Consider the following 27,028-nt stretch of genomic DNA (forward strand, 5'->3'; position numbering starts at 1 on the left):
CAATGAAATGCAAGCTTCCACAAGATACTTTCCATCATGTTAAAAATGCAGTGTCGCACCAATTCACCAGAGTTTCTCTAGTACTGCTACACACAATATAGAAATAAGATGGTGTCAGACTCTGGTATACAAATGTCTTATGGTATATATCACAGTGAATCGTAGCAAAACTGTTTAGCAGCCCTATATATCCTACCAGGCATGCACATACAGGTGCATCATTTCCACATGGAAATTAAAGAGCACTGTGCTTTTTTTAATAATAGTCATCACCGCAGACGGACTTAGTATTGTTCCCCTATATCTGTTTAAGTATTTACAGAGAATCATTCAACCAGCGCTCTCTGCAGGGTACCTCAGTGTGCTGCTAATCAGTCACTATTTGCCCCAATTCTTCTGTCTTCACCTTGTCCTAACGCTCAATATGTTTTTTTATCCCCGTCGCCCACTGATACCATTGTTCTCAAGCCTCTCATGCCCACTATCCGAAAATAAAATAGTCACTTTCCATTTCTTCCTACATGGACTGTGCCAATGAGGTACCTCCCAACGTCGGCTCCTGAGGGGGCAGCTGTGGGGGGGGGGGGGGGGGGGTGGCAGAAGGAGTGGACAAGGATATAGGGGCATATTACCAAGAATAAGCGATAATTATCGCTAAGCTTGGTTAGCGGCTATAATTTTATCGCTGTGCTTCGCCTATTTTTGGAAACCTTCCTATTATCAAGGTTTATCTCCTAAGCTATAAAAATCGGCCGAAATGCATGAATATTGCTGAAAAGTCAGCGATATTCATGCATTACCGAGCTAATGCTCTTAGCCATGTTATCCACCTACCATTGGATAATATGGCTAAGAACTGCTATGGGGCAGGTGTTAGCTTTTGGAGATATTCGCGCTTAGCGTGAATATTTCCAAAAGTAGGTAATAGGAGATAGCGATGTTAGCGACTGTTTCCAGTCGCTAACATCTTGGCACGCCCACTGTGCATGTCATTAGCGATAATTGTCGTTGACATGCAAAGTGGGCCTCAAGATGATAGCTATCTCCTACTAGCTGTCGCTAACTGGTGTTAGCGACAGCTAGGTAATAGGGCGATAAAATTAACGCTGCTTTAGCGGGAAAAATTCCCGCTAAAATGGCGATAAGGCCCTTGGTAATATGCCCCATAGTGAGGTGTGTAGCTAAAGATATGGGATTCTTGCAAGGAATGTAGCTGACTAATGATATAGAAAAGACCCTAGTTCCAAGACCCAAGTCCACACCAGAATGGCAAGGTTGGCATGCACCAACGAGCTGTGAGGAATTTCAATAGCAGAAGGGCACTCACTGTGTAAATAACCAGTTTGTACCAGGGTAGCAAAGGTTTCAGCGTGAGGCACTGGAAATGAATGGTTATTCCGACACTGGCAGGCTCCTATCAGCCTTTGGCTTTGAGAAAGAATCCTTCATGTGCTCTTTGGCTCCAACTCTCAACTCACAAAATCATTGCCTTATTACAACCAGACAGCTATGGAGTAGTTGGCCAGCTATCAGCGATGAAAGGGTCTTGGCCGAGGGTGGCTATGAGCCAGTAAGCACCAGATAAGAGCACAGAGGGACAGCTGCCTATTTCATAAATTCATACTTTGTCAAACAACAGCCGAGTTACAGCCACTACTGGATAAGGATCCTACTATGTGGCATGGTGTGCTTTGTAAACTTGTGCACTTAGCACAATGGCTTCCTAGGGGAAATGGTGTGTAGTGTGCACCCCCACCACCCATGGAGGTCTCGAGCAGTGTGGGGAAATCCGAAAGTCTGCCAGTCCCTCTTCATACTAACCATGCATGCTTAAATGGTGACAACGTTTTGTCCAATTAGATTATTATAGTAGCTTTCAAATCTCAATGGAAAAAGAATGAGAAAGAAAACTCCTTCCATGAGCAAAAGGTACTCACAGGTAATTCCTGTACTACAACTAGTAAGGAAATGGTGTCTTGTGCATTCAGCAAGGGATGTGTGAATTTACAATGATTTTTTTGCAACTTTCGCAAAGGTCAATGAAAAATGTATCGACCTTGCACAGATAATGAAGTTTATAGATTTGTCACATGTGTGGAAAATCACAACCTTTGCGAAAACCTTTGTTGAATATATCCTTATTTAGCCCTAGCAAATATTTCTGCATATCATGAATTCGCAGAACACAGTATTTTTCTCTTTCACAAAGGCATTATGCTTAGGAAACATCACTAAATAAGTAAAGACACAGGGAAACAAGCATTTGCAATGCAATGCAATCCGTCTCGCCTTTGGGACCTTATATGTAATTAGCTATGCAGCACATTAGCCTGGGTGCTGAAACATCTACTGTTCTTTAACATGGAGGGAAAGTAAGCACCAAACTGCGTGACACACTAGGTATGGGAACACAAGGAGAGAAAATATTGCCTTTCACCGGGAAATGGTATAGTCCAAAGGTCTGTTTTTAATATAAAAGCAGAGCCTTCGGTGGTCATATCACTGAAAATACAAGATTTTAAAATAATATTATTGTCTACGGGTGCTTGTGGAATACAATTTCAATGGACTTGAATATAGAAAATGCTAAAGTGATTCTGGCATTTTACTGTTCTCTGCTGGTCGTTGCCTATCAAGAAAGTTACATAGAGACAGTTGCCAGAAAAATAAGAAAATAAAAGCAATTCTGGTATTTTACTGAACTCTGCTGGTTGTTTTCTATTAAAACAGTTAAATAGAGTCAGTTGAACAGAAAAAAGTCCCTAAGCGGAAGCAGACAAGCCCTAGGGCTGATCTCCAGAGCCCACAAAGTAAATACACATATAAGTATATACTAAAGTATATACAAGAGGTCTCGAATTCTCAACTTAAAAATCGTCATTCAGTTTTCATGTTCATTGGGTAGGCTCTATAAATGAATTTCTTTCAGGGAAAAATTCTGCATACAATTTTTAGCTTGGCTCGGTTCGAGTTGAGTGAAAATGGTCTTGACATGCAAAGAAAGCTATCACCTGAGTAAGTGAAAATATAAAGGGGAAAACTTAGAACAATCCTAGAATTTACTTTGTCGTCCTATGCACTTTAGGACCCAAAAAGCAGCAGGTCATACTGTTGAGAAAAGGTAATTTCGGCAGAACCATTGAGAGGCTTTTTCACTGCATGTATGCACCATGTGTATTGCTGACTGGACTCTCTACCAACAAGCATTGAGTCTAGCTTAAGTCAGAATTGTTTTTTATCTACTAAGGTTCTCTGGGTCCCTTCTGATTTTGATGATCTGGGCCCTTCTCAAGAACAATGTGCACCTGTACAATAATTGGTTTGTGTACCTCAATTTACAAATAGGCTGCTTAGTTTGTCATCAATATGATTAATCTTCAGTTTGTACACATATTATATATTTCATCATTTGCTGCATACTTTATGAAGTTATTCCTGGCAGAGAATATGGGTAAACAATTTTTGTCCATATTCTCAATTAGTCACAATATATGAAATGTCTATTAACTAATATAAAAATGTAATATGCGTGGCTGCACTAATCTAAACAGGTGGCATGCGCACATACTGATGATGGGACATATAAATGACAGAAATTCACTTGCACCTGTGCAAGACAATTAGAGCCCTATTTATCAAGGGGGTTGCAGCGCTTTTGAACTAGGCAATGTGGTGCATGCGCGATGCAACCCCAAAATAGGATTTATCAAGCCACACAATGCCACTTTGTTTGACCTAGACAGGCTGATAACTTTAGAGCAACTCTGCCATAAGAAGGCGTTCTGTGGGCATAGCGAGGGTGATCCAAAGCAATTCCCATGTGTTTTGACTCATTTTCAGATTTTCCATTACTGGTTGACCTGGGATTGCGCACAAATGCTACACTTTCCCAGGTGAGCCGTAACGAGGAGAAATATCTTTATTTCTCCTCATCTCTTCCTCTTTTGATGTGTGCTGCATTTTTCAGTACATATAGATAGAGGAATATTCCTCAGGGAATTGTTTTTGTGCAGGAAGGGCTCCTTCCTGCACAAAAACAACCCAGGTCCTTATTTATGTGGAATTGGCATAAGTCAGTGCCACAAGCCCTTTGCCAATGTGAAAGGGCAGGAACGCACTGTATTTATGAAATACTGTGAACTCCTGTCCTTTCCCCCTGCACTGATGCACAATTTGCAGCCTAGTGCCAAAGTAGGAACCCTTGCACCATGGTGCACGCATGTCTCTGTTGCAGGCAGGATTGTTTTGTGCAGGATGGAGCACCCTCCTGCACAAAAACAATCCTGAGGGTGTTTTCCTCTTTCAAAGCAGCATACATGGAAAGAGAAAAAAACGAGGAGAAATAAAAATATTTGTCGTCGTTACCCCTGGTCCGGTGAGGCGTAAAGTTTTGACTCTGCCCCAAGTTTATGTGTTTAAGTAAATCTAGGGTAGCATCAAAAACCCATTGCAATGCCCATGAAATGCCTACTTGGTGCAGAGTAAGGCAAATCAGCGACTTGCGCTGCTTTGTCTTACTCCATATATATGAGACCATGCAAAGCCACACAGATATGATTAAGAGACTTTTCGCCAGAGCGTATAAAAAAGTGGCTCTTTGGGAGTGCAAGCCTCTCATAAATAAGCCCTGCAGTGTGCAACACAGGCACCCTTGCACCATGGTGCTAGGGTACCTGCGTTGGCACTAGGCTGCCCATTGTTGCCGTTGGCTGAGAAAAGCCAAAAATGTGCCGCATTGTGATAGATATTGCGCACTCCTGACCTTTCCCTGTGACGCAGCACTTTAGGTGACTTGCTGCACTGTGCTAAGCTGCATAAATATGGGCCTCATTGTGTAAGAGCATCTTGTTCAATATTCCATCAGTGGATTTCATCTGTTTAGCTCACTGCTTTGTGCCAATCAGCCTCTGCTACTGAATCTCTTCATCTAGTGAAGAAGAAATGCAGTACAGAATCTTTAATCATTTCCTACAGAAACAGACCAATTACTTTCATACATTTTGCAATAAATCAATCCTCTTAGACTGAAAGCAATTCTGAAATCTTTGGGGCTCCTTATGATGGCGGAAGGTCCACCATCACCGGGCCGGTGGTGGCGGTCCTTCTGCCATCATACAGAAAGTCTGTCCGCCATGGTTCCACAAGGCGGTCCTTTTCCACCAGCCTTGTGGAACCCGGAACCAGGGCATCATTGTGGCATTGCTGTGCAGGCACCACCATAGGGATTACGGTATCCCTTTCCGCCTGTCTTTTTGCAGCAGATATCCCGCAGCAAAAAGACAGGTGGAGACTGGCTTTGGGGGCCTGCTGCAGGGCCCCTCTGTGTGTGGGGTGAGGTGTACTGGGAGGGTACTATCATTTCCCTGTACTGCGTGGCAGGCACGGCGTGGTGCCTGCCACGTATTGCAGGGGAATGCTCACCATAGGCTTTTAACATTGCGGACGGTGCTGCAGCCAGCAGCACCGTCCGCAATAAAACGCCAGGATGTGCTCGCCAGTATGGTGGGATTTGCACTGGTGGGACCGCTGCACGTCTCGCGGGCAGTCCCAGCACTGCTATGATGGCGGGGGGACATAATGAGCCCCATTGTTATAGTACAATACATTGAGAATCGGCACGATTGTGTGCCCATGATTCTACTGGAGATACATGAGATGAACGTAGCAGTTTATTTCTTTTTTTGCAGATGAAAGAGGGAATTGGCATCTGTTGGAAAGCTCTTCATTGATAGAGATTAGTTATTCAGTCGTATTTTCCTAGAAAATATTTTCAAATTATTAGCCATCCCATGGACACTTTCTTTGGAAGTTTGCGGTATGTCTGCAGTGGGTATTAAAGAGGGTAGGGTTAGAATTGTGCCTTTTGGTGTCGTTCCCATATGTGTGGGTTTAAGAGTCCCAGCAATGTCTGCTTGGGAATACGGCTATTTGCAGAATGATTCATAACGAAACAGAAGCAGTGGGAAAGCTATTCATTTACAAGTGCAATTCTGATATCAACAGTAAGCTGTACCACTCAGACATATCTTATTTATTCTTAATTGTTATTATAAATTAAGCCCAAGAGGCAGTGGATCGCTGCACAATGAAACAAAAATAACAATATTTTGAAAATTGTAAGACACAGGCTCAAAAGGAAAAAAATTGAAAATTAAATCTTAAGGAACAGATGCAACGTATGAGGAAAGAGATCATTTGCAAGGAGTCATAAAGCGCTCCTATGTACAGTCATCCCATGCTTAAACATTTTTACCAAGTTTTAATTCGATGGTACTCAATTTAAAGACATCGAAATGATGGAGGCTGAGCAAATGAACTCATGTCGTTTAGATCAAAACAGATGCCAGTAGCGAATGTAAATAACAGTGCCATCTCCTTCCTGAGTTTGGTTCTGCATGGAAAATGCTTTGGAGGACAAGTATCAGGGCATAAGTAGTTATTCTTCCTATAGTTTCTCTCTCCATGGCACTATTTCCATCTGGTATGACTTTGAATCTTTTCCTCTGGCTCCAGTTGAGGTATCCACGATGTGGCTTACAGTAGGCTAACTCCACAGCAGGAATCCCCTGAATTTTGATAATCGCTCGGTGTAGTCTGAGTGGCCTCTGGCTCTCTATATTAAAGAATGGTTATACTTAGGGTGTAGAGTGAGCACCTTAATTACACACTCGTTGCAAATGACCTCCTGTTCCCTGATCCCCCAAGACCAGAAGATGGTTCTAGTTTTCAAACAGTACTTGTACTTCACCATCGCTGGTGCCCACAGCAAGGCAGGCCCCTTCTTTTATCCAGGACACAGAGGAGATGTACTTTGAGCTCGAGCTCAGGTCTATGCGTCCAAGGGCTCCACAGCTCTCGCCATCCCATATATGAGCAGATGAGTTCAGGCCAAAAGCAATGAGATTTTCAGAACTCCAGTCCAGCAGGTTTAGGTCTGAAACAGAGGCATTCACCCGTCAACACCTGCATCACTTTGGGAAATACCTTACAACAATAGAGCAAACGAAACCAATGCCCAACTGAGGGGCTGAATGGCCATGCTCAAGGAGCACAGGACTCTTCAATGAAAGCATTTCAATAACTGTTAAAGCAGAATACAGTCATATTTCAAGGTAACAGATGGTTTATGTATGTTCTCTAGTTAATTTAAAAAGGATGGCTTCAAGAGAAACACGTTTATTCTCAATATCAACATTTCATATACACATTTCCCATGTACAGTGGAAAACGTTTTATGGGCGTGTAATTATAACAGCTTGTTTCTGTAAAGAAGTGGGATGCACATTTTACACAGGACAGAGTAGGGCTCACACTTCTTTATTCGAGATCCTTCTTTATTCAGCCTGCAGCTGAACACAGCTGAACATAGGCAAGGTGAAAATACTGATCTTTGGCCAGAGCAGTAACACATGCAACGACTCCTGGTGGTGATGGAGCAAGGGAAATACAAAAATAATGTGTACCTCCTTCAAAGTTAATTACCTCATAACTTTAATAAAGTTTAATGAAGCATGTAAGCTAATCAACAAATGCAACTTTATATTTAGACACTACACGTGGGAAACAAACTGCTATTTGCGAAAATCTAATTTATTAATGAAATGTGAGACGAACTAACATAGGTTTGTGGTTATGTAGAAATAAAGAGTAATTGCATGTATTTGTGTATATGGTAGAATTATATTGTGGCATAGAATGCAGATGGTAAGTAAAATGGCTATAAATGTCGCTTTTGCTAGGTAATACCTAACACGGGTAATCAGAATGGTGGGCGGTAAACAGAAGGGCTTATTTACTATAGCTAATTTCTGTTATGTTTATTTTCGTATTAGTTCCCATTCGGGCCTGATCAGCCTTGTCTTAAAATGGCTGATGTTAAACACGATGGTGCACAGAAATTAAAGATGGCCCCCGCGCATGAACAGAAATGGATGTTCACTCACAAGTGTATGGCCAATGCCCAGAATGAGAGATGTCAAGGCCAGGCTGGCCTGCAATGGGAGTTGTGTCAAAGAGAATATTCTAAAAGCATGGGAACGGATGAAGGAACTGAGGGGCATATTATCAAGCCTGTGCGCTAAAATTATCGCCGCTTTATCGGCCGAAAACGGCCGATAAAGCGGCGATATTGGGCTTGATAATATGCTCTGTGGAATTCCAATCGAAGCCCATGTTAGATGTCTTCACATGATGAGATGGAAACAGTTCATAGGAAATTACTCGAATCTTCAGTGAGGTTCAGTCCATTTGGGGCCTTAGTATCTAAGGCAAGAATCAGATGCGATTCTTTCTGCCGAAGAAGCTTGGCGTACACATATTGAAGTCCTAAACACATGCTCGGTACACCTACACCACTAAAAGTGCTCCTACGAATGGGTACAGATTTACTACTTTTAGGAATGCACAAATAGTTTCCATAGTACACCCAAAAATCTGTGCCAGGAGCGTGGCGTGCAAAAAAACTATGGATTTCACCCAGATCTGTTGCTGAAAGTGAATGTTTGATTGGTTCAGCATTCCGTCCATCATCTGTTCTTTTTTAATGTATCAGTCTAAGTGGGAAGGGTTTGCCCAGACGTGGGATGTGTGCTCACTACGCCACCAGATTCAAGCTAGCCTGGTTGATGAATGGTGAAACCCCGAAACCAGTCCCAGTATATTTGTTTCTGGTCCAGTGAGGACCTGGTCTGGCATTTCAGGCTTGACTCTTTCCATGGAGAGCAGGGTTAAGATTGATTTGCATATGGCTGGGTCTAAACTGGAAGGGCGTGGCATGCAAAAAAAGTGATGGATTTGACCCAGATCTGTGACTAGGAATGAATGTTTGATTAGTTCAGCATTCCGTCCATCATCTTTTCTTTTTGCATTTGTTGCCCTAAGTGAGAAGGGTATGCCCAGACGTGGGTCCTGTACTCGCTACGCCACCAGATTCAAGCTAGCCTGGTTGATGAATGGTGAAACCCTGAAACCAGTCCCAGTATATTTGTTTCTGGTCCAGTGAGGACCTGGTCTGGCAGTTCAGGCTTGACTGTTTCCATGGAGAGCAGGGTTAAGATTGATTTGCATATGGCTGGGTCTAAACTGGAAGGGCGTGGCATGCACAAAAAGTGATGGATTTGACCCAGATCTGTGACTAGGAATGAATGTTTGATTAGTTCAGCATTCCGTCCATCATCTTTTCTTTTTGCATTTGTTGCCCTAAGTGAGAAGGGTATGCCCAGACGTGGGTCCTGTGCTCGCTACGCCACCAGATTCAAGCAAGCCTGGATGATGATGGGTGAAACCCCGAAACTGGGCCCAGGATGCTAGTTTCCGGTCTAGAGAGGACCGGGCCTGGCAGTAAATCCCAAACACCTGGGAAAAGGTCAGACTTCAGTTTGTAAACAGCTACACACGTTCACAAACTTACAAGGCTAACCAAGCCTTATTCTGCCTACTTCTCACCCCTTGGGTGGGATTTACTACTGTGGATTTCTGCACATTTTTGAGTGAGACAAACACAGCAATAAGCCCATTTGTGCCTGCCAAGATTCTTTTTCTGAACTCCTGCAGGTGTATATGAAGGCATTTGTGGCTGTAAAACATGCATTGAAGGCGAAACTGCCTATGTGAATCGTGTTCTATGCTGCCTGGCAGTTAGATCTTCTGCTCATGTTTCGAGATTAAGAAGGGGCAAGCAGGTGGTACTTGAGCTGAAATCTGGGTAGGCTCGTCTCACTCTTTAACAGGCGACCCTCCCTCTGGTAAGAGACTTCTGGAACACATTTAAAGGGATTTCTTCTTGTGTATGCTATTGTACGTTTAGATTTCAAAGTGAAAAATACCGACTTTGCTGATTTTCCTAGTTTTTTACTTGCTTGACATAAAAATACGTTTGTAAATACTTTCGAGATGGCAATCTTACCGAAGATGTTCCTTATAATTCCACTTTTGGGTTCTCCTAAATATATCATTTGAACTGATACAATTAACTTGTAGACGTGAAAACCTACATTTTTATTGTCAGTTTCCGTTATATTTTTTTATTTTAGCCAATTATAATCACTATTTACCTATTAATCACAATAGATTGCTAATGTGTTTCTACCTCTGCCACTATGAGCTTGCATTTTTGTCAATATTTCATAGTTATGTTTTGAGTTTCTTGGAAATTTACAAAAAAATTAACTATTGGAAAGGAATCGACCTTTGTGCTTCTGAGTCACAGTCCAGTGGTTGTTGCCTAGCATCCTTCCAGTACAGAGGTTCTCATAAATGAGCAGTGGGGCAGTTGAGGCAGGCCCCTTCCTTCCTGCTCAAACGTGTGAAGGAAGCACAGACCCTGAGGAAGTGGTTCCATCTCGAACCAGCAGCTAATGTTACACAGATACATTATTTCAATTAAAAGAATCAACTTCAACCAATTACCTTTACAAATCTGTCACAACATTTTTAAATAATCACATTTGTTTGTGCGGTTATTAGGAGCAGTAAACGACTTCTGAATAATAACATCATTACTCTGATAATCTACCCTCAGGGATTAGGAGTCGTTGTGCTCTCCAGTTCTGAATGCTCCCTGGTATGCTATCCATGCTACACCAAATAAAAAATCCAAGCCCCTCCCCCAGAGCTATCCAACCCTTTCTCCAGGAATACTTAAGAATTAGTTCTCACAGTAGTCGTTGCGTAAGCCTGTGATGTGTAGTCTCACAGCAGATTGAAATGGTGCAAACTCTTCCCGGGTACTCGTCGGCGTCTTCTGCACAACAGATTTGGTTTTGTTCTTTTCTTGGCATCCTGTGTGCAAAACAACAACACATAAGATGAAACCGGAAGCTGTTCCCTTGATACCTCACGGTAGACTTATCCCATTAAATGGCTTTAACAGCATGGAAAGTTCTGTGGGAGTGTAAAAACTTAGTTGTGAGAGTATTTTTTGTGTTAATTAGTATCCCATTCATTTGTCATCAGAAATGTGTGACAGTCTGATACAGGTCAGTGAAGTCTTACAGGATCCTGGTCCCGCCATCAACTTCCTTAAAAGGAAAGAAATGAAACTTCTTCTAATTTCCTTTAACATTAGTTTACATGACTGTAATTAAGCCAGATTAAATGTTCAATGACAATTGGAAAACAATTGCCATAAACGAATGAATTCTGTTAGAAGGTCAATTTCAAAATCCAGGCTCTGCCCAAAATTCACTCTTGAGGCATACAGATAATTAAACACACACACACATATATAAGCATATGCTATACTTATATTTCATATTTAAAATATCTGGAATACAGTTGATAGGATAACTATTTGCAATTATACTACACACAACACAAATAGTTTTACGAACAGTAGAAAATGGATGCTGCGTGATGTAGCCAAGGTCACTCGTGGCCTCTTTTCTAACTTTGCCAATAATGAAGACCAGTAGAAGTGACTTTCCAAAGTTCATATTTGCAAACCAACCCGTTTTTTTCACCAATTCCACGCCCCCCACCTACCCACCTGAAATTTACCAAGAGCCAGTCACTCACAGCCTCCACAGTGTCGTGCCCCCCCAAATAGGACAGGAGCCAGGAGTATGCTTCAACACATCTTTATTCATGGCTATCCTACCCTTCACTAACCTTTCCTTTTCCTTTTCCTGCTCCTCCCTTTCCTGCTCCTCCCACCGGTCTATCCTCATACACTAGACTGCTACACACGACATGACACCTCCCCCTTTCTTAACAAAATAATCGTCTTCAACTTATTCGTAGTTTCTTGACTGTCCCATACAGGTCTGCGGGGGTCCGCATGAGTCATAGACACATTTCCGTTCAGGCTTGGACTCAGTCAGCTTCTCAGGCGCTAGCAAGGTATAGTCTATTGAGGCACTGTTTTATTCAAGCTGCTGTCAGCTGCCTCGACAAGGGTATCCTTGACTGCGGGATTGTGCCTTTGAAAGTACGGAGTATGAAAGTATGGAGTATTGTATGTGGTCTTCTGGTTCTCTGATTCGTTGCGGGCTTCAGTAGTCTTCCGGGTTATCCACCCATTTACAGATCCTGACGCGAATGTGGCTGCTTTGCGTGAGACGACAGTTGGTGACTCAGCTCGATAGCGGCAATCTGTCTTTCTTGGTAGTTCTCGTTCGACGTACGCTCGGTCTACTTCAGGAGTGGACGATGTTCTGGTTCTCTTCCGAGCATCTGTACGAGATCTTGCTCCCTTCTGTCTCTTTGAGTCGGGGGCAGTACTGTCCTCTTGTTTCGAGTCGTGCATACCAGTCAGCAGGGCACTGTCTGACATGGGTGACCCGGTTTGGTCTCGGGACTCATTTGTTGGCCCTGTGTCCTCTTGTTCCGAGGCGTGCATATCAATCAGCAGGGCGCAGTCTGCTGGAGATGTTTCGTTGTGTCTTTCCGGCAATCTTGACAGGAGTATCGCTTCTTGTGATGTGGCTGTCGATGGTTCCGCTAGATGTCGGCTGTCCGTATTCTTTTCTAATTCTTGCTTGAGTGACAGTTGATCTCTTACATGTGTGTCCGTTATTTTGGTTTTCTTCCGAGCGCCTGCATGCACTTCTATTTCTCGTTGTCTTATTCGGTCAGGGGCAACACTGTCCTCCTGTCCATGGACAGGCATATCCAACAACATAGGTGCACGTTTCCCTTCTGACTGATGATGATGACCTCTCTTTCCCAACGTGTTGGCCCTTCCAGGTGGGGTGACTGGGTGGTCTTTCCCCGCCCGGCGGGTGCAGTCGCCTGCATCCGCGCTTCTTCTGTGCCCCTTTTGCGTAAGCCTTGCTGACCCTTTCAGTGGTGACGGTATATTTTTCACGTCATGATGTTCCTGGGGCTGACACGGTATGTTGTTTTGCGGGGAGTTCAGGCATTGCGGGTTGTTGGCCTGAGGTGCGCGGCTTTGGACAAGGAAGACGGTTTTTGCTTCCACTGTGTTTTCAGGTGATGGACACCGTGACTGTTGTCGGTACCAGGATTCCGTTGATCTAGGTGATCGTCCAGACATGCTTTCTGAATCGCTCGATGACGCACTCCTGGAGTCGATGCTATCAAGGAGACACTCTTCTGCGTGCATCTCTTGAGGTGACGATGACACGCTCCTGGAGTCGATGCTGTCGAGGAGGCACTCCTTTGGGTGCATCTCTTGAAATGTCTTTTGTGTTGTTGTTGTGACGGGGTTGTTCGCTAGCCACGTATTTACTTCCTTGGTTTGGTCTTGGAACATTCGACTCTTCTCTATTTTCTCCTGATCACAGATGGCTTGAGCGTATGTGTCTTGAGTTGTTCGAGTGTGTGTGTATATCGGTTTCTGGAGATGGCGTGGCTTGTCCCCTCGCCTGTGTTTGGTCCTTTCCTCATAGCCGTTGAGTTGACTGTCGTCGGTCTCCTCTTTGTGGTCTGTGTCTCTGCATGATGGTTCTCCAGAGTAGTATGTTAGTTTCTGGATATGCCGTGACTTGTCCCCTCGCCGGTGTTTGATATCTTCGTCATGACCGTTGAGTAGATTGTCTTCGGCCTCCTCTGTGTGGTCTGTGTCACTGCTTGATATGTCTCCGGAGTAATGTGTTGAGTGACTTCTCGACGTTATGTCAACCTGGTTGTCACACTTCCTGGTTGTCCCAGTCTTTCGTACATCCTTATCCATTGTCCTTTGTGTTGGTGACTCAGGGAGTTCCTTGTCACTTTGTCTCTCATGGTATCTTGTTTCTGGTCCGCTGTCACTGCGTCTTTCATGATATCTTGTCTCTAGTCCGCTTTCGCCCTCCCTCTCTCGGGTTTTGTTTGTCTCCTGGGCTTTCCTCGCGGACATGGGGGATGTCTCCTTTCTTCTCTTTTTGTTTCCTGCTTCCCTGTCATTTTGTCTCTCATGGTATCTTGTTTCTGGTCCGCTGTCACTGCGTCTTTCATGATATCTTGTCTCTAGTCCGCTTTCGCCCTCCCTCTCTCGGGTGTTGTTTGTCTCCTGGGCTTTCCTCGCGGACATGGGGAATGTCTCCTTTCTTCTCTGTTTGTTTCTTGCGTCCTGGTGGAATTCCTTGGATGCTTCCCTTGCTGTGACTCGCTCTCCAACTTCGGCTCTCCTGATGATCTCTTTTAGCGAGAACCGCCCTTGAATGATCTTGCGCTTGGTGTCAGGCTTTGAACAGCCTTCAATCACCCGCAGTCGGATTGCATCTTCATTTGTGAAAGTGTCGAAGTGGCAACATTTCACTAGACGTTGCAGCCGGGTAATGAAGCTTGGTAGGGATTCTAATGGTTCCTGCCGTGCTGCGTTGAAAGCAATGCGTTCATGATCCACGTCTTCCTTTGTGTAGAAATGAGTGAGCAGCGTCTCTCTGAGTCCCCTATATGTCTCTGTATCCTTTGCTGAGAATGTTTTGATTAGGCGTCGGCCTTCGTGACCCACCAGTTGAAGCAATAGTAGTCGACGTCTGCTATCCCTCCGCTCACCGGTTGTTGCGAGGAATTCGTCCAACGACTCCAGCCACCTTGACCATTCGGGACCTAAGCAGTGGTCGCTGGTTTGTGCCACTGGAGGAGGTACTCCGATGCAGGGGTTGGGTTTGTGCGTGTCCTTCCTCACTGGCATGATGGTGGAATGCGCAAGCTTCAGTTGGAAGGATTTGGTTTCTTGAGATCAGCTTGGTCGGCACTCGCCCGTTGGCTGTATGCTTCTTTGTTCGTAATTGTTGCGTTTGATTGTTTGTATTTGCTTGGGTTTGTTGCTTCATTTGCTTGAGTTTGTTGCTTCACACTTTGCCTTGGCTCGTGCTTGTTGTGTTTCGGGATCCGCATTTGCTTGTGTTCGTTGTACTTTATTGTTGCTTTAGCTCGTGCTTGTATGCGTATTTTGTCTCTTGCATTTGCATGTGCTTATTATATTTGCTATTGTTGCTTTTGCTCGTTGCTTATTTTGTCTCTTGCATTTGCATGTGCTTATTATGTTTGCTATTGCAGTGTTTATTTATTCTCTGCGCCAATGCTTGTTTCTGATGTCTGTTGAATGCTCATTTCTGCGTGCCTGACTTAAAAATGGCCGCTTAGGCGTTTGAACAGGGGTGTCTTCATAGGCTGCCTGACTTAAAGATGGCCGCCGACACTGAAGTCTCAGTTCACACGAGACTTCCTTTTCATTCATTCCGGTCAATGCTGATTCATCCAGGACTCACCGACCGCTGATCGCAGAGGCAGCAACTCTTCTCCGGGTCTCTTCACCCTCACAGCACTGCAGCATCCAGGTGAGGTCGGGGTGTACTCCCACCTTACTTTCCTCGGTCGCGCGCTCACTCGGGGACTGCATGCCAAGTCTCACTCATCGGGGGTGAGCTCCCGATTTGGGTTCCAAACAGCGCTCGGTTTCAGGCGGCTCCAGCGCTCAACAGCGCTTGCTGGTCGGGCTTCGCACGATCACCCGATCGTGGAGTTGGCTCACTTGCCAGGACTACAAGTGAAGTTCATGGGGCAGCATTCAGGCTCGACGTGTGGCGCGTTTCGTTTTTCGCGCTTCTTGCACTCGGCGCTGACACAGGCTGCAGGCTCTCAGGTCTCGGGCCGTTCACGGACGGCAGGGGTTTTGGGCAGATGTGGGTTTCAGCATAATCCCACCCTCGTCGCCATTGTCGTGCCCCCCCAAATAGGACAGGAGCCAGGAGTATGCTTCAACACATCTTTATTCATGGCTATCCTACCCTTCACTAACCTTTCCTTTTCCTTTTCCTGCTCCTCCCTTTCCTGCTCCTCCCACCGGTCTATCCTCATACACTAGACTGCTACACACGACATGACACACAGTTCACTTGGAATCCCATTAACCAGAGTCCTGCACATTACAGTGAAACATGAAGCCACAGTCTAACTACAAACAGTCCCTGCCACAAAGCACATCAACAAGTAAAGGGCACTTCAACATAATATATTCTTTTAACATGATCCTCATTTTGATTTATAAATAACCAAAAGGCTTTCAGGCAAAGAGGAGTAGTACCTAAAGACCAAAAGCTATGTGGTATGAGGAGGTTAGAACAAATCCATATTGCCTGTGGTATAGAATCCCATAGGACTCCGCTCTAGACTGAAGCGAACAGTCTCTAGCTCTAGCTTTTCAGTTGACATGTTGCCTGAAGATCCATTTAACCCGTAGAACACAATTCTTGCGGGTCAAAGAGCTGAAAACTTCTCTTCATATGATCAGGAGCAAAGTTAGGGCTGTTAGTGGCTAATATTAAAGCAGTAAATTATACTTACTCCTACATGGCTAACAAATGCATCTACTGCAGAGTGGTGGAGATAAGGCTCCTCACTCCTTGCTAAAAGACCTGCTGATTGGGACTGGTGAAATAAATCAGACAGGCTAGCTTGCAAATATGTATATTGGAAAGACATACATATATATCTACTGTTCCTAATCGTATCTGTGTTGGAATGTGAAGCATAATCTCAACTAGGTATCCTATCAATCGTATCCAAATATTCTATATATGGAATATATGTATGGAATATGTGCGCATATATGTGTTCATATCTGTAGGCCTCAAGAGGGAATCTTGGGCAGAGTCTGGATTTTCAAATTACCCTCCTGCTCAAACGTCATTGGGTAATGGATTATTTTTTGCAACTTTGACTGTCATGGAACATTTCACCTGGTTCTTGGCATTCTGGTAAATGTGCCCCTTAACTATAATCATGTGAATCAAGTTAGAAGAAATTAATAGAAGCTCAATTTCTTTCGTTTAAAGATAGTTGATCATGAGCCAATAGTAATTCACTGCATTGTGCTGTTGTGCAGCCCAGCAATTTAATGCTAGATTTAGATGCACCAGAGGACTAAGGGGCATATTACCAAGGGCCATTATTGCCGCTTTAGCAGGACTTTTTCCCGCTACAGCGGCGATAATTTTATCGCCCTATTACCTAGCTGTCGCTAACACCAGTTAGCGACAGCTAGTAGGAGATAGCGTTCATCTTGGGGCCCGATTTGCATGTCAGCGATAATTATCGCTAATGACATGCAAAGTGGGTGTGCCAAGATGTTAGCGAGTGGAAACAGTCGATAATATCGCTATCTCCTATTACCAACAATGGCTTAGTTTTGGAAATATTTGCGCTAAGCGTGAATATCTCCAAAAGCTAACGCCTGCCCTGATCAGTTCTTAGCCATGTTACCCAATGAGAGGTGGATAACATGGCTAAGAGCATTGTCACGGTAATGCCTGAATATCGCTGTATTGACAGCGATATTCACACATTGCGCCCGTTTTTTATCGCTTCTGAGATAAACCTTGATAATGCAAGGTATCTCAGCGATAAAAACAGGTGAAGGGCGGCAATAGGATTATTCCCGCTAAGCCAACATAGCGATAATTATCGCTAGTTGTTGGCAATATGCTCCTAAGAATTTGAATAATATAATTTAGCGCCCAGAATTATCCTACCAATCCCCTGTCTCCATTTAACCTTTCCAGGATTTTTTATCAATTTTGCTTGTCCCATTGAAGAAAAACATACTTCCAACGTGAGAAAGATGTGCTTGAGTTGGCGATGAACCAGATTCTTCTGCAATCCTTCAGAGTGTGGTTAGTTATGTAAGTGATTTGGTATTGACGCTGCCCCATGTTTCTGTTCCTATCTCATAGAGGAGGGCAGTTGAAAGGTACTCTTCAAGCCTCAGAAGGAAGGGACTGGATTAGGTCTTGATTTTTGCAATCTTAATACGTTTTCATGATCTGGGACAAAAACATTTTTTTTAATTCAGCTACATAGAATAAATCCATTCTTACCCCTTGGGAATATCCTTTCTTCCCCATGATACCTCCGCAACCTACCACACCTCTGACATTTCGTGTGGGCTGGCAAAACGTGGTTCAGCTGCTTGTTGCCTGAGGCTGGTCAAACGTCAGGCCGCTGCACATGGTTTACATATTCATGATAAAGCTTCCACTATTATTCGGTTCTGAAGGCTTAGCCACACAGAACTGTGCAGAGTTCAACTATCAGGTTGATCTCCCATTCTTTGGTATGAAACTAACTAACAACTGAGAGGGTAGTCAATGTCAACTTTCCATCTGACTAGCTCATTTATCACTTCATAATTTGTGTCTGTCTGCCGCGAGGTTTATTACAGGAATTTACAAATGTAAACACACTTTTTCATTGTGAAATGACACCACTATGGTGTAACATTACTTGAAAGCATTACAGCTCCCTGGAGCTGGTTCTACGAGGAACAGGGTAGTGGAGTCTGCCTAAGTAAGGGAAAACCCCCACACTTGCAAGTGAAACCCCCCACACTTGCAAGTATCGGCAGACACATACCCACCCTGAATACAGAGTAAGTGCTTCTGTTTTGGCAGGAGTAAATCAGTGCAAGAAGTGAGAATGAGGTGATACTCCTAAAATTGGCATAGAGGGAAGAGGCATCTCCAAAGGGAACAATAATATGACCGTGAATGAAAACAGTTAGCAAGGGTGATTGCATTTGGATAGTAAATTTCGTATGTGTAATTACTTTAATACCAATGTGACCTAGAATTCTGAAAATATTTTCAGGAGGTCTCCAGGGAAACATTGACTGTTGCAGCTTCCAGTAGCAGTCCAGTAAATCCCCGGAAATCCCAAAGTTTAAAATGGACTCCAAACGTAGAAGTCAGTCTACAGGAGAAATTTCCAGCCTCATTTTTCATAATGGGATTCTGTCAGTGTGCGAACACAACATTGCTTTCCACTGCACAGATGCTAGAAATACTAGCTTTGTCAATGCTTGTTACTGGAACTGTATTCAAACGGGATACTGGGACCCTTCAACTAACTGAGCTGGCTGTCAACTTGATTAATAAGAAATTGAACCGGGGGAAAGAAGACTGAGCAGAACTGCACAGAGGGCTCAACATGTGCGGGTGACTCGATACATCTACCTGTCAGTGGAATTGAGCAGTGGAAGAAGTCACTAGATGATTGATTGATATATTTATTTATTTATTCAAGTGCCTTCAACCCACAATGTAAAAACATAAATGCTTTCACACAAGCATTATAAAAATAAATACAAGTTTTACATTTTACAAAGTACAATACAACATAATTTGTGACATAATAAAATATAGATGTGTTAAAAGTATTGAAACTTAGCATATTTAACACCCATAAAAATATATGCAAAAATAACTCCTATAGTATTCTAGGTTGCTATACATCTTGGAATATTGTGTGGATTTCCCAGCTTTTACTCAAATAAAACAACAGATGCTTTTGTTCTGTGGCCAACGAGTCCACTTAACAGATAAAATATTTAGTCCGCGGGATTTTCGTGCTGCTCTTTCCTTAGGATCTACCCTATTGAATTGGACCTAACTGTATTGTACAAGTTACAGGGCAGCATATGGGGCCAGATATACGACCATTTGCTTTTGCCACTCGCAAATTGTGAAAACATTGCGAGTCGCAAAAGCAAATGTACAACAGTCTTTGAGGCACTGTTAGTGATTCCCAATAGGGTCGCAAAATGCGAGCTCATGAATATTAATGAGCCACTCGCAATTTGCAACCCCATTGGGAATGGCTGGCCCTCCCAGGGATGGTGGCCTGCTATGCTCAGCAGACCTACATGTCTGTGACTGCTTTTAAATAAAGCAGGTATTTTTTATATAATACTGTTCATTTTCCTTAAAGGAAAACGGAATGCATTTGAAAAAAAAAAAATCACGTTTTCGTATAATTTTTTAAGGGCAATTGCGGTCGCAAAACAATCCTCTATAGGGCCCAGACTCGCTATTAGGAAGGGACGCCGTTGAAACGCCCCTTCCTAATATCGAGTCGCAAAACCTAATTAGTGATTCGCAAATAAATTGCGACTCGCTAGTTAGGGTTTGTACATGGCCCGTTTGCGAGTGCAAAAATACTTCGTACATCTGGTCCAAAGTGTTCCATGTCACCTCTCTTGCCATACAGGTCACTATCAGTATAGGAGGGGGTTCTTCTATGCTTGGTGGTGTTTAGTAGCATATAACCACTCGTCCCCAATTCGAAAAGCCTACTTTCGCTTTGGTTTGTCAGCAGGACTAGGTATTGTTGGGCGTTTTTGATCAAACCAGCCTGCATTGCCCCTGAGGTGTAGATTTCCTAAGGCGTCTATTTTTTGGTTTCGCTTTATGCAAAAAAATTGCTCATTAACAATGCCATTTATCCTTTTCATTGTCAGTAAATTCATATCAGAAGTCATAGACACGCCCAGCCTCTTCCTTTCCTTTTCCCACTGAATTGCATATGGTGATTTTGCATGCATTGGAAAATGTTCTTTGACAGCCTGATAGACTAGATTTGAACCTTGCAATCTCAATCTTTGTAACCCATACTTAATATGGGTCATCTGGCAGCTGGACGCAATGGAAGAGCAGCCAATGATTGATTCCAATGTCACAGTGTGAAAGCTTAATGGCAATTTGAGGAGTGGTTTCTAATACTTCCTCTCGTAACAGCCCAAAGTGTGGCTTTGTCCATTCCCCATAGCTCTGCTGCATATGAGAGTTGGCTTCCAACTTTTGCCTGGAAGATTTTACTGATAAAATGGGAAAAATTATCACTATTTTTATGCATCATCCTCAGTATACTGTTTGCAGTTAGCAGTGACTTGTTTATAGAAGTTTGAATATGTGCGTTCCACTTTAGTGACCAATCAATTTTTACACCTATATACTTAAAAGAAGCAACTTTCTCCTATTTTTATCGATTTATGAACAATGAATATTATCACGCTTGGTCCTGAAGGCCATTATCTTAGTTTTCCCTGTGTTGATTGCTAAATGTCTTGCTTTACAATAGTTCTCCATGGCTAAAATTTGCGCCTGCGGACCTTTGGGGTTTTTTGCTATCATTATGGAATCATCAGTATAAAGCAAGGACGGAGTCTTAAAACCATTGATTGAATTGTATAGAAACTGTGCAGCATTCTTGGCCCACACACATAACTTTTGTAAAGGGTTCAATATTTTTAGCATTTGTGCAACTTGATTTAAGCTTGCACACATATTTTGTAAATCCTTGAAGACAACTGCTGGCCTGTCCCTGAACCTACTGGAGCAGTAGCTTTTAGGAAAGACTTTGCTGGACTTTTTGGATGACCTGATGGCGCTACATAGACCAAAGAGTAGGATCATTACTAAAATGAATAGATAATCATTCAGAAGTACAACTCTCTGAGTACACTCCACTTCCTTAATAGAGGGCAGTTTGTCTCTGCCAGACTTTGAATATTAGATGTACCTTCCCAGCTCCAACACCCTCCCCTCTGGATGGTGGATACTCAGAACAGGGAAAGGACACTGGTAGGCACTGTGCATCTGACTTTAAAATGTGAATCTGGAACGACGCCATACTTAATGGTGCTGATGTCTCTAGTCTGGGAGTGTTTTTGTAAATATGTAGTGAGGGACACTCCTTCTGGTCTGTAATTAACGATAGTAGTGATCCCTTTGTTCCAGAGGTGACTACCAACTGTCAATTGACTAAAAACAGTCTAAGGGAGCGGCACCTATGACCTGGATTAGGTATGATTCCTTGGTGCAAAGTTTCCAATCAGAAAGAGTCTCGAAGACCACATATCCCTGTACACGGAGGACATGCTTTTCTTCCTATGTTACCCTTGCTGGACAGGGTAAAGGTGGTAGGAAATCCATGTGGAGGGCATGTGGAGGCCTCTGGATTGGAAGTTAATTGTGGTAAATGGACCATACTCCCTAGCTGTGGAGTAGTGAGGTAACCAACAGGCAAAACTAAGTGTTGCTTTCAACCTAATATGGCACCTCTTATAGAGGTGCTGATTAAAGACCTAGGAGGTTGGAACAAACTACCAATTACAATATTGGGCAGGGTAGCACTGTTCAAAATGATTATGCACCCCAAAATTCTCTATATCCTTGAAAACTTGCCATTCGAGATTCTACAGTGGTTCTTTGACAGGATACACACTGGTGTGAGGAGATTCCACTTGGCTGGTAAGCATGAATTGCGTTTGACATATTCACCCAATCAATGTATGAGGGCTGGGGTTTCCAGACCTGTGCGTCTATTATTGTGTGGGCCACTTAGTAATCATAAATGAGTGGCTCTTCGGAAATAGGGATGACTGTGCATTGCCTCATACTACACTGGTCAAGAGAATTGAATCTTCAGGGACTTCTTTATGGATTTCCCATTGATAACCCTCCCTTTCTTAAAGAGCTAGCTAGAGTAAGATCTTCCATTGGAAAGGATGCAATGGCAGATTGATAACAGATATACTACCACAACATGAGACATGTCTGCCAGTCTGAAAGGATTTGGGAGACAGGACCTTATAAGAATCTCAAAACCTGGGATGTTTGGGAAGGATATCGTATGAAATTGTTTGTTACCCTACAAGAAGATTTGGAGCATCACAGGTCCCAATTCTACAAACTCCTGCAATTAAGGCATGCTCTCAAAGTTCACTGAGCAAAAAACAACAACCCCAATTCCAGAATACAGTTCTCTAGAGGTGAAGATAGTAACTGAATACCTGAACAGAGGAGGGATTTCATGATTTTTCAGTTCCCTAGGTCCCAACTCTTCAGATCTATTCACCTGAAAGAGTTCACGCTGGGAGGAGGATGTGGGTCCATTAGACCATAAGGACTGAAGAGACACTGGTATTGTCCCTTGAGATTTGGAAATCTTGTCCAACTACCATTCAGAGAAAGGGGATTCTTTCCACAAGGTGTGGGCTTGTCATAAAATCCAAGAGTACGGGTGTGCTATAAACCAAACGCTGTCCAACCTTTGATACAAATGATTTTTTTGAAAAAAAATATTTTTATTTGCATTTTCAACCAATACAAAACATTAAGCATGTCACATTTGGTCACAGTCCTGCGATGACAATTACATATGATCCACATCATAAGACACATCACCAGTATCCCAGTCAGCAAAGTCTTTCCCATGTCCCTCGTCAACCTGAGAGACAGACCCAAGGGTCCCCTCGTAGGAAGTACAGTCTGGCCCAACAATTGGCTAGTCAGCTCCCAGCCCTCCATCCATTCCATAATATTTCCTTCATTTTCCCCACACCATATGGAACTTTTGCAGGCACCCTCTCACCTTGTATGTAACTCTTTTTCTGCTGCCATGTACATGTCCATCCCTCTCTTCCGTTGCCCCAGCTGGCGAGGCAGCGTTGCCCCCAGGCACAGGCCACATCTCGTTTCGCTACCACCAGTGCCAGTTGTACTAAGATAAGCTGAGGATGGCCTTAATCAACATCCCTGGGTATACCCAATAATACTAATTTGGGTCTAGGGGTAATGTTACACCCAATACTTTACTCAGTTCTCCCAGGACGTGTACCCAGTATGTGTGGATGACGGGGCAGTCCCAGATAGTATGATAGAAGTCCCCCTGTGGCTGTCTACATCTCAGGCAATGGGGTTCGCTGACTCGATCCATACGATGAAGTCGGGCCCTATCGTAGTACACTCTATGTAATATCTTATATTGGATGAGTCGAAGGTGAAATTTAATTGCCACATCTCGGTGGTGCACCAGGGCCGCCTCCCAGTCCACTGTTTCTAATGAGCCCAGGTTCTGTTCCCACGTGTCCCTCAACTTCCCCAGTCTGTCGGGCATGTTATTGTTCAGGGTCCTGTATGTTAGAGAGACTGCCTTATGAGATATCTGCTCCTGCAGTAGGCGTCCCTCCAGCAAGGCATAGTCCGGCTGGGGAGAGGAGAGCGAGTCTTCGGCTGACCAGGCATGCCTCAACTGCGCATACTTCAAAATGTGGGTAGCATGTAGACCAAACTCTGCTGCTAGTGCCTTAAAAGTTTTGAGTTCTCCCTTAGCCACTATGTCGCCTATATTGGAAATGCCAGTGGAATCCCATCCCCCAAAGCCCCTAAGTTTGTGTAGCTCCTTCAAACAGGTGCAGTGCCAGAGCGGTGTCTGTTTTGTTGGTTTGTGAGCCCAGCCCATTACCTTGGTCGCTCTGTCCCAGACTTCCAAATTACTTGTGTGCCCGGGAGTAGGCAACCCCTACCTCGCCCCGTAAAGGAAATGTAAGCATGAACGCTGCACCATGGTGTCCCTCTCTAGCCGGTAAGTGGGGTGATTAGCCGGGGAGTGGATCCACTCATTCAACTGTGTCAGATGCTCCACCCAATAATAGGCCTCAATATCTGGCAGGGATATTCCTCCATTGTTTTGATTCCGCTGGAGCGTGCACAGAGCAATCCTCGCATGCTTTCCGAGACACAGCAGAGAGCGTAGTTCCGCGTCTATCACCTGGAATGTCTGCCTGGGGAGGGGGAAATACTAATTTTGGAGGGCATAGAGGAAACAGGGCAGGGTGATCATTTTTAACATCGCTTCCCGAACCAGAACCGTGAGGGGGAGCGCGTTCCACCTCTGTGCGTCTGCTGCAAAATTTTTGACCTGCTGAATATTTTTTTGATATGAAAGTTATCTGTCTGTAGCGAGGTAGATCCCCAGATATTTAAATCCCATCTGCGATACCTGGAGGGCCCCAGGGAGAGAGGGCCAGACATCCCGGACGTTCGGGCTACATACGACCGACTTGGGCCAATTGATGGCATAGCCTGAAAAGGACCCATACTTATCCATAAGTTCGAACAAGGCGGGTCCGATGGGAAAGTCGTCACACAATAACCCATTCACTTTAACCCGGGCTCGGGGTCTGCAAAGAAGAGGCTAATCCATTGTCGGAACTTGGGGCCAATCCCAAACTTAACTAGAGTAGCCTCTAAAAAGGGCCAGTGCACAGCGTCAAATGCTTTTTCCGCATCTAAGGAGAGAAACATCTGGGGGTCTTCGCAATCCTGCATCTCCATGAGCCAATTTTGGGTTCTTCGCAAGTTTTGTCTGGTCGCCCTATCTGGCAGGAAGCTCGTCTGAACTCAATGTACCAAAGACGTGATGACCTGGCGGAGACAGAGAGCCAATACAGTCACCAGGAGTTTGACCTCTGTATTGAGGAGGGAGATTAGGCGATACGAAGCACAATAGTCAGGGGGTTTCCCCGGTTTATAGATAGGGATGATCGTGGCCAATCTTAGATCTAAAGGTAGGATTCCGTCTTTAGAAGGTTGTGTCTCTGTTTTCAGCCTCTGTGACTGGGTCGGGATGACCAGGAAGATGGAGAGTGCCGGTGCCCATCGAAAGACGAGAGTCAATTGAGCGACCACTGCGCCTCTGGGGTCTGCCTGTATCTGGGTGCATAGGGGCTTTGCCTCCTGAAGTCGGTCTTTGTGAGCCTGTCACGGTCTCAATGTTCTTTGTGGGCCCGGGGATCACCTGGCATCTCCCGTTGATGCCTGATTGCGACATGGTGGTATCTCCGGCCGGTCCAGTGTAGGTCGTTCCTCTAGCCAGTGCCACGCCTCCTCCGGTGTCTGGAAGAAATGGGATCTGCCCATGAACATCACTTTCAACTTTTCCGGGAAGAGTAACATGTATCAGATCTTATGCTCACGCAGTTTTTCCTTCACTGAGTCAAAGGTGCGTTGCTGTTTCTGCACCTCTCTACTGTAGTCAGGGAAGATCATTATGCGCAGGTTTTCATGCCGGATCTCCCAGAGCTTCCTAGCTTCCCTAAGGATCATGTCTCTGTCCAGGAAGTTTAGGAAGCGAGCTATGAGAAGCCGTGGCTGTGCTCCTACGGGTGGTTGGGCCATCAGCGCCATGTGGGCTCTTTCTATAACAACGCACGTAGAAAATGTGTCAGTCGGAAAGATGCGCGGGAGTAAAGAATGGAGGAACTCTGGCATGTTTGTTCCCTAAATTCCCTCTCTAAAGGCCACAAAGCGGAGGTTATTGCGATGTGCCCTATTTTCCGCATCCTCCACACACAACTGTAGGTCTGTGTGTGATGATTGCAAGTCCGCCATGCCTTTACATAGATCCTGCAATGTGTCTTCCGCCTCTCCCACCCTTGTCTCTGTCTCTGTAACCCTAGCCGCCAAGTTCTATAGATCCTGCCTCAGGAGCGTCACCTCCAAGCCGACTGCGCCTAATTTCCCCTCAAGCGCCGCCCTGGAGGAGTGAATCGCCTGGATGAGAGTGTCTGTATCTGAACGGGCGGCCGTTCGTTCCTCTGGTGGGGGGTAATGACCTTAGTGTAACGGTCCATCTTACCCTGCCGCGGGGGCTTCTGGTCTCTGTTTTTACCCATGATCAGAGGTGTTGAGCAGGGGGGGTATCGGGGTGACTCCTATGAATGAAATACCCCCACCAGGGCCCTCCGCTTGCCCCCTGGTAATGTCGACCTCTCCAACGAGCCCTGCGAGCCCAGGCAGTCTTGTGTCCAGTCCTTTCGGCCGGTCCTGGCCCGAATTAGTAATAGTCCAAAACCTGAAACCCAATGATATAAAAATATACACTCACTCACACACCAAACACCAAGACCTGGCTCTTCGAGCAGTAGCGGCATCCCCCTCCCCTCAGCGCCTTGCGACCCTCACAGGTAAGTAGCGCGCTTTACAAGTACTCTGTTCGATTGATTGAGTCCCGGCGGGACACCATCCCTTAGTCAGCAGGGGGTACTCTGCATATATCTCCTGCCTCTCCCAGGACTTCCAGCTTTACCATCCTGTATTTGCCAGGTGCACGGGCGCCCCTCAGGCCAGTCCTCAACACTGTCAGCCAGCACTCCAGGGTCCTCACGGCAGGAGGCGCTTCAGATGTGGCCGGCCTGCCTCCAGGCTCCACTCACGGTCACTCCAGGCCCTGCTATCACCGCACCACTTACTGCTTGCAGTCCTCTACAACCAGATGGGCCAGTGCTTCCCCCAGCGTATGTCTCACCTGCGGCAGAAGAGGTAAGTTGGGCCAGATCTCCGACGTTCTCCCTGGGTGCCCCTTCACCGAGGATGAAGGGGGGCTCTGGGCCCCACGCCCCAGGTTCGGTCCCTCAGCCTCAGGGGCACCACCTAAAGGTGTCCGTATGACGGGCCCGGTGATCTATCAATGTCTGCATCGGGGGAATGCAGAGGTCGACGTACCTCCCAAAACAATCCCC

The 27,028-nt window shown here is 44.8% G+C and overlaps 1 protein-coding gene across 2 annotated transcripts in view; it reads right to left on the reverse strand.

Moving 5' to 3' along the window:
• CDC20B (cell division cycle 20B) overlaps positions 1-27,028 on the reverse strand; it is a 374,231-nt gene that overhangs the window by 88,299 nt on the left and 258,904 nt on the right. The window contains exons 6-7 of one of the 2 annotated variants that reach the window (XM_086960632.1): positions 10,657-10,779; positions 6,738-6,934 (exon numbers count right to left, since the gene is read on the reverse strand). In XM_086960632.1, the coding sequence (XP_086816758.1) occupies positions 6,738-6,934; positions 10,657-10,779 (320 nt within the window). The remainder of the gene's footprint in view (positions 1-6,737; positions 6,935-10,656; positions 10,780-27,028) is intronic. The other variant, XM_086960634.1, reaches the window with a different exon arrangement.

This window comes from Lissotriton vulgaris, chromosome 3_1, assembly GCF_964263255.1.
Source record: "Lissotriton vulgaris chromosome 3_1, aLisVul1.2, whole genome shotgun sequence".
Taxonomy (NCBI): Eukaryota; Metazoa; Chordata; class Amphibia; order Caudata; family Salamandridae; genus Lissotriton; species Lissotriton vulgaris.